At 43.5% G+C, this 16,921-nt stretch overlaps 1 protein-coding gene across 3 annotated transcripts in view; it reads right to left on the bottom strand.

Moving 5' to 3' along the window:
- EBF1 (EBF transcription factor 1) overlaps positions 1-16,921 on the bottom strand; it is a 773,266-nt gene that overhangs the window by 79,988 nt on the left and 676,357 nt on the right. For all 3 annotated transcript variants that reach the window (XM_069199654.1, XM_069199655.1, XM_069199653.1), the window contains exon 11: positions 6,791-6,879. In XM_069199654.1, the coding sequence (XP_069055755.1) occupies positions 6,791-6,879 (89 nt within the window). The remainder of the gene's footprint in view (positions 1-6,790; positions 6,880-16,921) is intronic.

Below are 16,921 nucleotides of genomic sequence, written 5' to 3' on the forward strand. Positions count from 1 at the left end.
GTGAACAGTGGAAAGATGCAAGTCAGCTAATCAAATGGATGTTAAAGAGGCTATACTTCAGTGGATGGAGCTGTACAAGAAGAGGAAGGCAAGACATTGCATAGGAAGCAAGTACATGAGAATGGCAATAACGCCAACCAATGGCAAGCAATAGGAAGGCTCTAAGCCCATTGTAAGCTTTTAATAGGGTCTTCAAGAGCCTTTTGTCTACGGACCGCTAAGAGCTGCCTGGTATTCCAAATCCAAAAGGCTGGCAGCCAAGGCCAGACTGTTATGCCTTGCCAAGGTTTGTTTTGTTTTGCTATGAGAAGGATAAATCGTTAGTTAATGTACTATGACACTCTGCTCTTGAGGTAGAGGTGGAGAGCTTGGGGGAGTAACCATGCTCTGCGTATCCCTCTGGGACAAGTGGCCCGGGGCTGAATGGGATTTGGTTGTTTGCATTCATGCAGGATATAATCGGGCACAGTCACTGAGCTCAAGTGAGCCACTAAATGGCTGATTTGCTAAATTATTATTAGGTGAAGCCTCGCTGTTACCAATGAAAATGCAGCCAGTGTCTCCTTTCGTGATGTCTTCAAATTGTTCTCTGTTTAAATATTCAGCATGACGCTAATGTGAACTGATGAACTGTGACTACAAACATCCTCCCTGCCAGGCGCTGAAGAGGAGGATGTATGTGTCAGGAGACAGAAGGATAGCTGTGTCAAGGTTTTCTTCGGAGTTCCAATACTTTAAGATCTCTTAGTTAGACAATGCTTTCAATAGACGATGTGGGAGTGTAGAAGGCCCACACATCCTCAGAATTTCCGGCTTCAGCGGCCAACTCTGAACTTATCTAGCCATGCCACGATCACGAAGTGCTCTCTCCTACAGTCCATTTGTAGTTATCTTTCTTCCTTCTGTTTACTTTTTCTGCTCTCTCTCTCTCTGAATCTACAATTCTGACATCTTATCTTCCTTCAATGTTTAGGTCTGGCCTACAGACAGCTTCAATTGTCTAAACAGCCTGATGCAATAACAAGCATTGGCAAAACCAATAAGTCCAGTGTTGGCTGCAAGCTTTTTGCCATTGCCAATACGTGTTTTGTTTTAGGAAGGTGTTTCCAAAACTTTATTCCTGGGGAAGCTTCTGAGCTTCATCAATCTACAAAAAAACACAGGCTAAAAGCAAAAATATTTTTGGTCTCCAAAGCACATATTGCCATAGCAGATTCCTCACACTTAAGGGAATAACTTTGTGTGTGGACATGCCCTTTGTGAAAGGGCTGAATGCTGCCACACACAATGATGTAAGCTAATGGCAGACGCATGCTGACTCAGTGCCCCATGCTACATGCTGTAGTGGGCAGAAGGAAAATATGAATGACACAATAACAGACCAATGGATGAAGACGGCTGGCTGAAAGCCCCTATATAAGTATACTATGTATACAACTTTAGGAAAATCAAAAGGTCTTGGCTCATGCTAGACCTAAAAAATAATTTAAAAATGTGTACATACAAAGAGGGAGCTTTGGGTCAGACCTTAAATTCCATCGGTCTGTGCAGCTGTCATTTCCATTTTGCTGATGCCCACCACAGCATACAGCTTGGGGCAATAGATTAGCCCATCTCAATGTGAGTGTTGGGAGTTTTATCGTCATTGCATATGCACATCCACCTGAGAAGAGGCACACATCAGTGCCAGGGCTGGATGGGCATGGATTACTATGTCAATACTTTTAACCCCCTTTTTTATCTTTTGTATGTTTTTAGTCACCTTTATGTGTTTAAACCATAAATTTATCTAACAATCATGTATAACCAATAGCAGCTTTTCTTTGAACCAGTAAGAGTCAGATTTACCAGTGATGTGCATTAAAACTAAACAAGTTTGAATGCCTATTGTAAGTACACATGCCTACTATAAAGCACATATCGTGTTCTATTACATCTATATGTGAAGATTAATCTTTTTAGATTTTTCTTTATTGCTAGGAGATGGCACGCCTGTTTAGTCAGAGCCATGTCTTCTTTTCTTTTTATATCATATGCTTACAATTAAAAAAAATTAAAAGTTATTGCATCAGCCTTTAAGGCAAGATCTGCAGTCTTTGCCAATGCTTCTCTGTTTCTGGATTTGCTACCATAACCTCTCCTGCCTCTAATATTTCCACTTTTTGAGTCAGAAATTTCCCACCTCCATCTGAATATTTTTGGCCCGCAACCCTTCTTTGTGCCTCTCTATATCTCTAAATCAGCTTCTCTACCTCTTTCCTTTCCTCATATATCTCTACATATACTACCTGCCTATATCTGGCTCTGTTGCACTCCTTTCTTTCTTTTCTTTATCGCTGAATGAATCTCCTATTCTTCTTCCTTTACCTGGACCTGTTAACCTTAAATCTCTTCTTTCTCTTTATTTGTGAATCCCATACCCTAGTTTATTGTCTCTCTCCCCTGTTTCGACCTCTCCATCTGTCCTTGGATGTGCTGCACTCCCTTGCTCTGTAAATTTGTGACAAGGCGGCACACTCTAATGGCTACTGTCCTTTGCACTGAGCCGTTTGCACTGAGCCCACAACCCAGGAATTCCATGAATCTTGTTCTCATACCACTTGGGTTTACGTTATTCATTCTTTACATGAGTAGTTAAGCTATCTCTGTGTAGGAGATAAATGGAGTACCGCCGAAGTTACTGTAATTTACTGTTCAAGCAAGAACATAATGCAGGATCAGTCAGAAGAGAAACATAAAAGATGTTTTCTATTGTGCACAACCACAATAACTTTCAAGCTAAATGAGAGAAATATAGGTCCATAGAAGATTAAAATGTCTGAGAAGATTAATGAGTTCTGAATCCAAAATAATTAAAAATTAAAAGCTGTGCAATTCTCTTTCCGTGTCTTTGGCACAGTTCATTACAAAGTATGGAACAGCTGGGTGTTACCATTGTCTTAAGCTGATCGTTGTATGTAAAATGTTCAAATCTGATGTGCTGTATACAATACACAGTGAACAAAACTACCCTTTGCAAGTTCAATGTTCTAGAAAATGCTATCACTTTTGTTGTCTCTGAACTCTGATTGGACATAGTTGATCTTTCACAAAGGGGATGTCCCTGTAGACATTTTTGCTTGAATTAGCAAACCTTAGTGCCCCTGAGATTCATTTTGCCAGCGGCGAAATTAGGTGGGTGAGCCTTACTACTCCAGTGCGTTGAAGGGAGGAGTCTCTATACTACGTTCCTCGTTCTACCCCCATTTGGAAAGTAATTATTAACCTAAGTGGTAGCTCTGCTTGCAAAGTTATCCCCACTTCTTTTATAACATTTCCTTATTTCAAATATGTAAAGACCATTATCCTGGCCAGATGTCAATAAAACACTTGAAGAAAACTACTTACACTATTGTGATAACATTATAAGTGCCCAGAGGTGGTTATAGTAGTTATCATTATTATAGAGAGAATAATTGAGTTTGTGGAACTTGGCCTTGTGTAGCAAAAAATGGGGCACCAGTAGTTTCTGACAGGATGTAGAGTTTCTTGAAGCGGACAAGGCATAAGGAAGAGGCCTTGCCTCATTCTAAGCTGAATAGCCAGGTGCAGAAAATGAAAAGGCTTCTGAAAGAATCTGTGAAGTTAGCAACTAACACAGGTGGGATGAAAGCTTAGCAATCTAAGTTTTAAGCTAGAGAACCACACATCACTCCGTGACTGAAGTGACACCTTTCGATTTCTTGAGAGGATAGAAACTCTCTTCAACACTCTGTAAACCTAGATGGCATGTCTAGTGCAAAATTATGGAAATGATTTGGGAAACATCAAGAAGTACTGCAAATGTGAATCGATAAGAACATAACAAGTGACTCTGATTCACCCAGGACATCACCTTCACCCTCAAGGAATATATTATCAAGATGGCCTCTTGCCTAATTATACTGGAGAGACTGAGACATACAAATATTCTGTAAGTGTTTCATTTATATAGAGATACTCCGGGGGTGTATTATTTACTACAGCTTGGTTGCACTTTGCACATATATGCATTAAGGATATCAATCTTGCATTTAGGTACCATCTGTTAACCAGCAGAAGTTAGCAACCACAGAGTAGACGTCAGTGTCCAGCAGAGTGACTATATCCAGTGTTTCTGTTTCTGTCCCTTATCCCAGTCTCCTTTCCAAGATATAATGCTAACGAACATGTCTGTTGTATTAGCAGACTGAGGATACAGAGAAGTGTGGGAAAGTACATTGCTGCCATTGTATCTGAAATAAAGGTTTGTGCATTCTGACATGCATTCTCTAAGGTGAAGAGAATCAAGAATTATTATGCTTTTCACATTTGAAGAAAGTAAATGTGATAGCAGACTGTGGACAGAAAAGGAGTAAATGCATTTCTCATTGGCTCGTCATTTGAAGAATGTTGATATTGTTGGAATCCTTTCTTTGTTGACTCCTTGTCTCGACTCCATGGACAAGAACAGTAATTGACTAGTGAAACATGAAGCATCACAGGAGTCGAAGCCACCAGGGGTGGTTATATCCACTGATGATCCCTCAAGGTCTCCAGTAAGTTCTCTGCAGCTGTCTACTTTGGGGGGATGGTGTACATGCTGAAGCTCTTCTGTAGATAAGTGTGGCTCCAGAGAAAGAGATGCATGAAGAATCTGTCTCCAAGTTCTGCCCTTCTCACTAGAGATGGGAGTGTGGCTTCTGAGGGTCATAGAGACACCAGGGGGACCACTCAACGTTGATACCCATCATATAGACTGAGACGTCAATGAAGAAGAAACACCAGAAACCACAAAGGATGTCCTTGACACATTTGACGACAAAAATGCCTCAAAGTCAACCATCTTGATATCTAATTTCTCAATGTCCAATGTCTTGTTATCAAGTGCTTCAACATCGAGGGACAATGCATTGAATTTGAGCACCTAGACCTGGATTGTGAATACTAACAACTGAAGGAACTGCCTGAAGACACTGAGGTTAGAGGGAGGGGTCAGATCTGGTCATGCAAGAGTGGATGAAGAGGGTGACCACTCACGTACCCCTCTGGAGCTGCTTGATGGCAAGGGTAAGTGTACTATTTCTCCCTGCTTCCCATTAGCAAACTACATTCTTGTCCCTGAAGTGCCTGTATGGTGTCTTGCACTTTGTGATGGAGTGTGAATGCAGAAGGCAGATGCCATATAGATCATGTTTGTCATTCCAGGACTTCTTTTCTACACATGAAATGCATTTATTAAAGAGAGCTGGCATGGTGGCCGTAGAGACAGAGGAGAGGACAAACTCCATAGGAAAAAAGCAAGACTTATTATAGAAAATAAAAGGGGTGCTACAAAACGAGGAGTGAAAACAAATGTTCAAAAATTGAAGGTTTTTAAATAAAATAAGCCTTAAAAAGGCAATAGTATTTAGGGATCCTTCCCCAGTGAACTGGAAAAATTAACTGCCTCTTAGCCCCTGCACTGCATGATGGAAAGACCGGCTGCCTTACAATTCCTTAAAGGTGCATTGCCAAAATGGCACTATGTGAGCTAAGCCTGTTAAGACTTCACTTTATCTTTACATAGGGTTTTCACAATGTTTTAATTCACTTGAATTGTTTTGTAAAACCAGAAACATGGTTATGTAGAAAATATTGTTTCTAAAAGGCATATATTTGGACTTATAAATCATTTGTACACAGGTGGAGATATTCTACTGTTCATAGATATCATAGACCCCAATGACAGATTGAAACCTGATATTACATATCTACTGAGTTCGACTCCCATGATTGTGATCTCCCACCCTGTCCATTCGTTGTGCTCAGACTGAATGGTTCTCCAAAACCTCTTTCCAATGTAACTATTGCATCCACTTCACGTCCACACAGGGAACAAAGTGGGAGCTAGAACCCTAATTGAAATAAGGTCTTGAAAGATGGCTCAGTCCCAAGGTGTTCCGTATGTTCCAGGATCAGTCTCCTCGTCACCGTAACCCCCTAAGGAGAATGTGAATCTGATTGCCATAGCCCAGTAAGAAAAAAAGAAACACACACGGCTTTTCGTTTTTTCTATATTTTTACGTGACAGTTTTGGGCTTTCTTCTCAGCTAATGTAAATTGAGAGTTTCACTGCAAGGAGAACCTGCTTCTCTAAGATTGACCAGATCCTCATTCTTGAAATCATGGCGTTTGCTTGGAAAGCAAACAAGAATCTGTAATCCGTGATTGCGCTGCTACCATTCTCACATATACTCCGAACAGATTGCAGGACATGCTTCATCTTGTCAGCAAGCGCAGAGACAACAGTGAGGTTGTGATGGATCATGCTCTACCATGCTCTGAGCATGGCATCTTAGAATAAGCAGACTGACAATATATACAATAATGTCTCCTCTTCGAACTGCATGTCCTCGCTTAAGCTCTCAAGTCCACCCTCGGCCCAGATGTAACACTCACAAAGGATGAAGCTCCGGAATTCATTAGAGTCTACAGATTGGGGATTAAATCTTTGAATTCTCTAGACTGTCTCACCAAACAATGAAGTTCTAGGAAACTCTATTCACAGTGGACTAAAGATTATATTCTAAAATATTCACGTTTATGGACTGAAGATGCATCTGTATACCATTTAAGTATAAACTTTAAACTTTGCGTAGGAATTGCAGGATATAGGGCCATATGTACGAACACATTTTCCCATAGACACAGAATGGGCAAAACTGCTTGCTACATCTGGCCCATACTTCCTTAACAGCATAAAATATAAAAGTGATTGGCAATACAATCAGAACTGGAAAGTATTTCTGACCTTTGGCAATCGTTCAGGATCTCCGGGGTGTCTGGGGATCACCTTTTGCAGCCTCTGGAATCCATAGTCAATTGTGGGTTCATTCAGAGCTGCAATAAAACATAGATATTCAGTGCTAGGTCGCATACTTAAATTGTGACAGTTTTGTTGCTGAATGGGGCTGAATCAATATGATAAGTAATGGACGTCCCCACTCTATCTGAAGAACAAGTAGAGCATTGTACATTTTCTTTACCCTCAGTAATCTACATCACCTTCAACCCAACTCATGCTCTACTATGCTATCGATCCTTGACTCAACACTTTCCTTAAAAGTCTCTGAGCCTTCAAACTCTCTGTCTTTCATCTCTTGAAGCAGGGCTCACAAAGACATACTATCCTTGCCCCTTTTTACTGACTCCCAAACAACTACTTATAAAGAACAGTGTAAGCAGGTCCAACAGGAAGCTCCAAAAACATGAAGCAAGAAACTGAGAACTAAAAAGCTATTGGTGAACTCATGGCACCCCCCACAACATTATTGAGCAGTAGCGAACAAAAAAGAAAAAAATCTGCTACATGCACACAATAAACACATTACTAATCACCTGAAACATAATTTTCAAGCTCAATGTTGAGCTAAGGAACACATGCATACACCCATGTACAAACATTCTAAAGAACCGCCATTAACTCCATCCCTTTGAGACAGCCACCAACAAACTTGGAACCTGGCCTATCACCTGGCGCAGCCTTGCCCCCATTGCTTTGACTACAACCATCTTTCTCCTGTTCAGTTTTCCAGTGATTCTTACTCATTACATGGACCACAGGTTAGCACACTACCCGGACAAGGACACCCTAGTAATTTGAGTTTGAATAAGAAAGCCCTGGCTAAAGGAAAAGGACTGGTTGGGTGAATTAACACACAACGTGAAGGACAGAGAAAGATTTCAGAATCATCTGAGCGGAGGCTGAAGGATATGCTCTCAGATTTCCGTGCAAGTGTCTGTGCTCAAGGGCCATTCATATGGACTTGAATTCCTTATTCCAATTCTTGTTTCATTATGGACTCGCACCTCAGGCAAAATGTAAAGCATTTGTGTATAGTGTCTGAAATTACTGCGCTGTTGTTGCAGAGAACCTATCTTGACTGAAGGAGTGTGCCTTGCCACTAGAACTTGAGGGGATCTGCTCAGAAGGATTTGCACCCACCCGCCATCATTTTCACAAGAGCTCCAAAGTACACCAGAAACATGGCGCTCTTACCATCTTTCCCTTCTGCAGAAGTCCTGGGAATTCAGGTGAATGGTCCTTGGCATGACAACAACCTTCTCTGACTGGGACATGTGCTGCTTGCCAACTATGGATGCTGCCCGTAAGAGACGTGTAGAACGGAAGCACAGCACTTAGGTGTGCAATCAGAAGCTTCCTCGGCGTGACCATAATTAATCCATCTTTAGTCCTCATCCTGTGGAGCTGATCAGCATGGTTGTGTGCGTGGGATTGAATGAGAGTGAACCTAACTGCAAATCAATGGAGTGCTGTACACAACATGTTGGTAACAAGATAGGTGGCTGTTACAAGACAAGAAGTACAGGGGAAAGTGCATTCTGGAGCGTTTGGGTGTGGAGAGAGGTTATCAGTGTCTGGGGAAATGCAGCACAAAGAGAAGCATTTTCATTTGCTTGAAGAAAAACAAAAAGGATGCTTGTCAGATTTGGTTTGGGACGTTGTTCCAGATTCTTGGTTTCTAGTAGAAAAAAGCTTGTCTAAGAGTTTTGTCCTTGCATTTGTTGGATTCCAGTCTTGTGATATTGCTGCTCTGGGAGATGTGGCTGACACCAGAAGCACTAATCTTGGAGGGCAAATAAGATGTCTCCATGTGCAGTGAGTTGTAAATGATGCAGCTTATACTGAAGACCATGCACATTGATTCGGTGGGCCAATTTTGTTATGTGGGAGTTTGGTGTGACACTTAAACTTCTGAAAACCCCTGCTTGGGCAAGCTGCTTCATGGAGGTCACTTTTGGACTTGTGAGGGAGGGAGTTCAGTCACTCCTGGCAGCAGTGCACTGGGTTGCATTATAGGTAAAGTTTAGAGATCTGGGATTCATTGGCAGCCAGCCATTTCTTTAGACTCTCAACATTACATTTTGTGAAGATTTTTCTATCATCTGCACATTGAGTTTTCTTGTGGGCAATTATGTGGTAGTAAATAATGTCATCTGGGCCCATGTAGGGTTTCTTCAATATGTGTAGGGTTAACTCAGTTTTTATTAAATCTGGGAATATTCCATCTCCAGGGGATTTTTAGTCGGATTATCAAATACACAAATATTGTGCTACAAAAATATCATAACCATAATACCAACTAGCAAAATATTGTGAAGGTTAGTACAAATAGGCAAGTATAGATTTATATTTTAGAAAAGACAGGCAAAGTTAATTGTTTTCCTATTTAGAACAACAGAGTACTTTGCATTTCCAGGTAACCATAAAGAGTCCATCACTCAATGACAGTTCAGATGTTTGTTTCTTTTTGAACTTTATTTATTTCTTATTCATTTTACTCACTGTAAAATGGTAACAGCCAATGTGTTTCATTCTCACATTGTGGACACTCTTCAAGGATAAGTAGTATATTTCATAGTTGATCTAGAAAATTTTCAGGCCAAGTTCTCTAGTAACTGCCTAATGTAAAAACTCAAGGCATAATATGTTAAGGAATTAGCTGGATCATGGAGGTTGCAGTCACAGTAAAATATATGTCAGCAAGTAGTCATTTTGACATGTACTTCCACGTCACTGTACTGGCAATCAGTAGCAGAGATGGTTTCGGCAGAGTACATTATACTGCTGAAACTATCTCTGCTACTCATTGCCAATATGCTTATCCTGTTCCATCCTTAGCTAAGCTCACTGGGTGTAGCAAATGCCCAGGGGAAAGTGTGGAAGAAGGAGTGGTTGGTTGCTGGTAGTTGAGGTCTCAGGGAACATTCTGTTGCTTTGTTCTCGGTTGCCGGCACACTTTGCATAATCAGTGCACCGACAATAACATGTCAGCAATAGCTGTGAAGACCAGCTTTCTTTTCTGTGAATGATGGTTGTCTTCTTTGCAGGGGCGGCTCCTCCGTTAGGGCAGAGGAGTGTTGCCCCCTCCCACCAGCAGCGGCAGCTGCAAAACCTTTTCAAGAAAACGATAATAAACCGTGTTTATCATTTTCTTGAAAACAGTGTTTATTATTGTTTTCTTGAAAAGGGGCGGGCATTGGGGTGATGAGCGCTTGAGGGGAGTGCCGGAGCACACCCCTCAGAGCGCATGTGTGTTTGGCAGGCTGTCTCAGGCCGGCCAAACACACATGCGCCCAGGCTCCTAGTCTGCCTGGGAGCGCCCTGGCTGGGAACTTCCAGCCAATCCTGACACTGCTTTGAGCCAATCCTGCTTTGAGCAGCATCAGATTGGCTGCAGGGCAGGCTGGGACCCTGTACTGAACAACAATCTCTATTAAGGGGAGAAGATCCCCGTTGTGAAAAAGATCCCCAAAGGATGTCAACCCAACCATCATCCAGAGGAGCAGAAACAGGGCTGCCAGCGTACTTCAATCATGAGTTAGGCTGAGTAGGGGGGGGGGGGGCGCTCGATGCGTAAGGGGCAATAAAAGCTGTCCTCTCCTGAAGCATGCATGCATCACATTAAGCAAGTGAGATGGCCATGCCTTACATATGGATGGGAAAAAGAGCTGAAATATTTCTAGGTGTAAAGGTGCCATCTGTGTGGTCATGTCTGTCATGTGGAGCTCAGCAGCAAATCCACTGCAGCTGAGATGCCAAATAGTAATCTTTGAAAATTAAATCCCCTAGATTCCCCCAATCAGTTGGGCACTACAGCTTTTCCAGATTAGTTCACACAGCAGCGCATGTAGGGTGCGAAAGAATGACTAGGAAGGAGTATGGGCAGGCGCGAAAAATAATATGAGCTGAGGTAGGATGACCACTTTTGAGAGAGCAGCCATTCCACTAATAGTCAGAAGAAGAGTTCACCAAAAGGCCACTTGGCTTCTAAGTGCTGTGGCTGCTCAGGTAATGCTGCCATCCAGTAAATCTATTTCTTCCTGGTAGATCCTGATCCTCAAATAGCTGAACGTGGTACCATGCCATAGGAGAGCCCTCAAGCCACAATCCACAGAAGATTTGGGCTGATGAGCCAAAAGTGGAAACACACTGGATTTGCACCATGGTCTGCATGCTTGGAGGAACACACCCAGGACCTGCACTATGTTGACGTGACTGGTAAAAACAAACTGAAGACAAAGCATTATGAAACAGAGTGCAGGCCATCCGCTAAGAGGATAATCCAAGTCTCACCCCCACAGTGCAGTTTAACAGCCAGTGGCTGTAGCCCTAAGGCAAAAATGAGGGGGAGAAGGGTCAACCCTGTCTGGTGCAACAATAAATGGCCATGGATATGGAAATGAGGCATCCAGTTTGGACCGTCACTTTGGCATAAGTGTAGAGCAGCTGAATCCAGCACAGCACATTACCTCCCCCAACTCCATAAAGCCTGTGTAAATTTAGCAACATGCTTCTGCCCAAGACAAAACCATTTTGGTCCTGATGGATTAGCTGCAGAAGGAGGGGGAGTAGGCGATCCACAAGAATATTACCGAGAATTTTATAATCAGTGTTCAGGATAGCAGGTGGCCTATATGAGGAGAAATCAGTAAGGTCTTTGCCAGGTTTAGGAATGGACACAAGTGGAGTATCTTGCAGAGAGGTGAGAAGGCTGCCCTCCTCAGAGGCGAGTTTGTATAATTGATCCAGATTTGGGACCAGAGATCAGAGTAGGCCTGATAAAACTCCAGGGGCAGGCTGTCTGGACCCTTAGTCTTATCCATCGACAATGAGCGCAGGGCCACTCGTAACTCCTTCTGTTTGATTGGAACATCATGTTCCAGTTGTTGCTCCTGAGAGATACAAGGTAGGGTGATGACGTCTAGCAGCGACAAAATGTCCCTGTGAGAGCAAACCCATGAAGGGGCTTATAGTGTACAATAATGAACAATGAAGGCCTTGTGAATATCATTTTTGGTGTGAACGAAAACGTGGCATTGCAAATGGAGGTAATGGGGTCATCAGTGCAAAAATGTTTACTTTTGCCCCCCTAGTCACCAACACTTACCTCAACTCCATAGCTTCCCTTCACTGATCCTTAGGACTGGCTTGTTAAGTCACTGACAACAACTAAATCATGCTCAAAGTCAGAAATAAGCTACCTGCAGAAATATTTCCTTTTGACATATAAGTCCTTGAAGTTGAGAACAGAATGCCCCGAAGCATTTTAATCATAACCTTCACCAGACAGAAATACTACAATGCAGCAACTATTCACTGTCCAACAAACCTCTAAAATGACCACTCATGCTTGACTTGGTCCTCTTCCCTTAAACACAGCTATACATATGTATTCTAAACTCTCATTTATACCTTAGGTCAGTTCTGTAGTCAAGACTTCCTTCCTCCACCTAAAACACTGTGGCAAATTATAAATAATCCTGCCAAAAATCATGCTTAATCTATCAGGCCTGGACTAACTCATCAACTCTGCTCTGGATTTCCAATCTTCCTAATTTACATACTACAAGTGCAAAATTCAGCAGCCAGACTGCTTCCAAAACTGGGAAGAAATTACTAAAACCCTTGTGCTCCCTGACTCACATTGGATTCCAAGCACATGCATCATTAGTTTCAAGGCACTCTACATTAAACAGAGAGGAGTAGATGGACTCGGGCACGGGTTATTTCAAACTAAATTTGTCGGAGTCCTTCCCAACTGCACCATTTGATCAGCATCATTACACGATGTTGTCATCCAACACTATCAGAAAAAAAGACATAGGGGGTCATTCTGACCCTGGCGGCAATTACCGCCATGGCGGAGGTTGGCGGTAGCACCGCCAACAGGCTGGCGGTGCTCCGCCGGGCATTCTGACCGCGGCGATACAGCCGCGGCCAGAAGCGGAAAGCCGGCGGTGTACCGCCGACTTTCCGCCGCCCATGGGAATCTGCCATGGCGACGCAGCTTGCTGCGCCGCCATGGGGATTCTGACAGCCCATACCGCCATCCTGTTCCTGGCGGTTCACCCGCCAGGAACAGGATGGCGGTATGGGGTGTCGTGGGGCCCCCGTAAGAGGGCCCCACAAAGAATTTCAGTGTCTGCTTTACATACACTGAAATTCGCGACGGGTGCAACTGCACCCGTCGCACCTTCCCACTCCGCCGGCTCCATTCTGAGCCGGCTTCCTCGTGGGAAGGGTGTTTCCCGCTGGGCTGGCGGGCGGACTTTCGGCGGTCGCCCGCCAGCCCAGTGGGAAAGCCAGAATGACCGCTGCGGTCTTTTGACCGCGGAGCGGTCTTTCGGCGGGAACCGCTTGGCGGGCGGCGACCGCCGTCCGCCGCGGTCAGAATCACCCCCATAGAAGGTTTATTTATCTGAAAGCCACTAAGCTTTGAAACACTATCACATAACACCTCCACGCCATACACAGTAAACTGTCTTAAAAGGAAGACCTAAAATCCTGCCTTTTGTCAAATGCACCATTGTAACCCTTTGCCCCCACTCTACACTAACGACCTGCTCACATAGTAATGAGCCTCACTTATACTCCCAAAAGTCTAGTAGGCACTCTGGCATCCAAATCAACAACCGCTGTTTGGTCAGCTCCTCAAAGTCTGCTCAATATCCCTCCAACCTCAATACTTTAAACTGTCATGGCTACTGTTTCACTCTAAGGTGCCATTGGTACCCAATTAACCTGGCACCTATTGGTCTGAACTTCCAGCTTAATCTACTGTTGTAGAACTTATACAACAACTGATGTGCCTCTACGTAAAGTTGCATTTGCTCATTCCTTTTCACCTGAGCCATGCAACTCCATCTCTATCACAGGCCTCAGCCCTGTCTGTCAAGGACATAGCTTTCATAGCACCGAAGGCCAAGCATCTGGCAACGTGCTCATCTCAATACAACATTCAGACATTTTGCCCAACAACCCAAACACCATTCCTGTCAAGATGTTTAATAGGTTCCACTATCTGCGTACCATTCCAAACCATCCCCCTTCAACTGCCTCAGAGCCATGTCCCTCCCGGTCAATGTCATACATTCAATCATTGCCTTCTAGACTGCCTGAAAAACTACATCAATGCACATCCTCACAGCCCACTAGTGCCAAGAGCAGTGAGGACATTCCTATGCAAGTGTAAGCAAAATAGAACACAATGTGATATAAGATAACATACACACAGTGCTTCATTTGAGCCGGTGGTTTACGGTGTTCGGCACTGGCACTTAATTGTCAGCATCAGCTCTTATAACAACATGCCACATGTTGGTGCTGTTTATATAATTTAGAGATGAGCACAACAACTACTGTGTATTCAGTTATTATACATTAAAAGTGACTAACACCTCCTGCACAAGCCAGTCTTAAAGCTTTGGGGTCACAGAACAGTCTGAATTGTGGCACTTGTAGGGTGTGATGGTTAGTGGTTGATTGAGTTGGTTCTGTCAGCCGCGCTGGCAGGGGAAACAGGTGAGGCAAGTTGCAGTGGTCTCCTGATGAGGGCCCTGGCACCTATTTATTTACAAATTAAGCACCTCATTCACAACATATACAATATACTGTAACACCAACTAACATAACAACATAGCATAGACAACACACTTCAAAGAGGAAAGAGATATGACAGGCTGCACGACTAGGTGTTAGCTCTCGATACAGTGTATGGGTAGACCTCCAGTGTCTGTCCACCCCTGTGCTCAGCCTCCATGCATGGCTCTGCCAGGCCTCGGTTTCAACAGTTTGCCACAAGACACTAACATCCAACTATCAAGGAGCACGTGGCATGCTGGAGGAGTCGGGACTGACACCACAACTGCCCACTACAGAACCCCTGCCACACTAAGAACAAGGAAAACACACTGCGCACTCTCAGAGCACACCCTGCCTTCCAGGCATCCCAGCTCGCGGGTCGGCCGCTCACCCAGATGTACGGATTTGCATTTAGCATTTTGATTTAACATTTATTAGGCATTTTGTCAGTAGCCCAATAGTCAGTCAAATAGAAGAGTGTATAATCCGTTCAGAGGCTCACATGGGAAAAATAATGAAGCAGGTAGTTAATTTTCCGTCACAGATCCTTGCACACCCGTCTACAAACCACCTCCATTGCCCCACACTCAGAATCACAGGGGAATGGCGCGGAGGACCATTTATTTTAATTGAGATGGGTCCTCTGGCTAATGGAAGAGATATTCCCTGACACCCCAAGGCGGCTATTCCCCACCCTTCAGGTAGTGGAGCCTCTCCCTTTTTAAAAGGACATTTAAATTGAAAGCCATAGAACGGGAGATGGGTGTAATTACACCAAGAACCCTTTAACTTGTCAACTTGTAAATCTAAAAAGGCCGTCAATCACCGAAGGAAATCTGAAATACCCGTGATTGACAGCGAACACTTTTTATGTAAAAAGAAAAAAAATACCCTGTCGTAAAGTGGCCGAGAACGCATTTAGAAAAGAAGAATGTTTTACATAGGCGAGCAAAGAGCCAATAATTACCCTTCTAGAAGACAGTCACGTCAGACTAAGTACCTTCTCCACACTAACGGCTTTTTAAGTTGCTGGGAAACTTCAGGGAACTTTTTATTAAAAGACTTCACGTGAATGTATAGGCTCTTTGAGGGCCTAGTAGAACAGCATTTTCATTTACGATAATGTAATCATTTTTGCAAATAGGAGATTTAGCTGTTGCTACACCCTCTTCCAAACAGTAAACTCTCCGCTTGTCTCTTGTGTGAATTAAGCAAAATTACACCCAGGTGAGCAATATCTGTCTGCTCTCCCCGCCGGCGCACCCGCTCAGGCATAATATTTATTATTCCTCCCATTTTGTGAATTATTCCCGGAACCCTCAGGAAAGAAACTTCGTGCGAATGAGGGAACGAGTCGCGAAAGGCGAGCACGTCTCCCAGCAGTAAATTTGCGGCGGCACCTTGTAAAATGCGAGCGGTTCAATAAAAATGGGTCCATCGTCGATAAAAATGGGCGCCCTACCGTAAGTTATTTTCAGTTCGAGGTTTCCCACTCCGCGAGGACATCGCGGGCAAGTAGGGGCCTGCACCAAGCCAGGGGCGTGTATTTATTAGTATTGTAAATCGTGCAGTCTGCCACGCGGAACCTTAATGTGTTTATTGATTTGCTAGGTTTTGTTATACGTATTAAGGAAGCGCATTCTGACATTAAAGAGGTATTGCAGCGCCCGCGCCATCAACATCGATGGCTGCATGCGCAGGGTCTGTACATGACTGTATTGACTCGCAAAGAGGTACCACACAGTGCTCAAGTGGGAGTAGCCCAATCCACCATGCGGTGGAGTTTGCATCATAGTCAGCATCATGTGTCTTAAATATTTTTCTAATGTTTTGGAGAGTTAGAGGTCTACTACAAATCATACCGCAGGTCACAATGACTGGAGAGAAAGCTGATGACTAAAACACGCAGTGAAAAAAAGGCTACTGTGCCTGGCCAGGAGCCAAGATAATCCTCGTATTGGGTGATGTCGTGCAGAGAAGATACTAGGGCACTGGGTTTTGACCTTCCCGTGGTTTATGATACCGTTGGTGATCCATCATATGAATGCAGGGGAGTCTTCTATTCCATAAACTCTTCTTTTAAATGTGAATTCATTACTGATCACACATCTCTCCAAGGTCTGTGCCTTCTATGGCATACAGCCATGGCTGCACCTTTCAGGCTCTGAAGATACCTTCCATACCTTTACCAGGCGTCTCACCAATAGACTGGACAACGTTTAGGTGGCCAAAACTAAAGCTAAATAAAACTTTATTTTAATCCTAAAAGGACTGCACCTTCTATCAGATCTCTGCTTTCTTCAACCAATTCACTCAACCTCTCCTTTAGTTGCAAAGACAAAACTTTCCAGATTACATTTCCCAGAGAGTCTCTTACTTCCAAGACATGAGCCATTGGAAAACTTTTTTTTCAAGTTGACTAACTAAAGGCAATGAGTAACCACCTGTCCCCATCTTCCAGCACTGTGGTGGTCTGCTGTACAGATAGCACAAGAG

This window comes from Pleurodeles waltl, chromosome 7 (assembly GCF_031143425.1).
Source record: "Pleurodeles waltl isolate 20211129_DDA chromosome 7, aPleWal1.hap1.20221129, whole genome shotgun sequence".
In the NCBI taxonomy this organism is placed as follows: Eukaryota; Metazoa; Chordata; class Amphibia; order Caudata; family Salamandridae; genus Pleurodeles; species Pleurodeles waltl.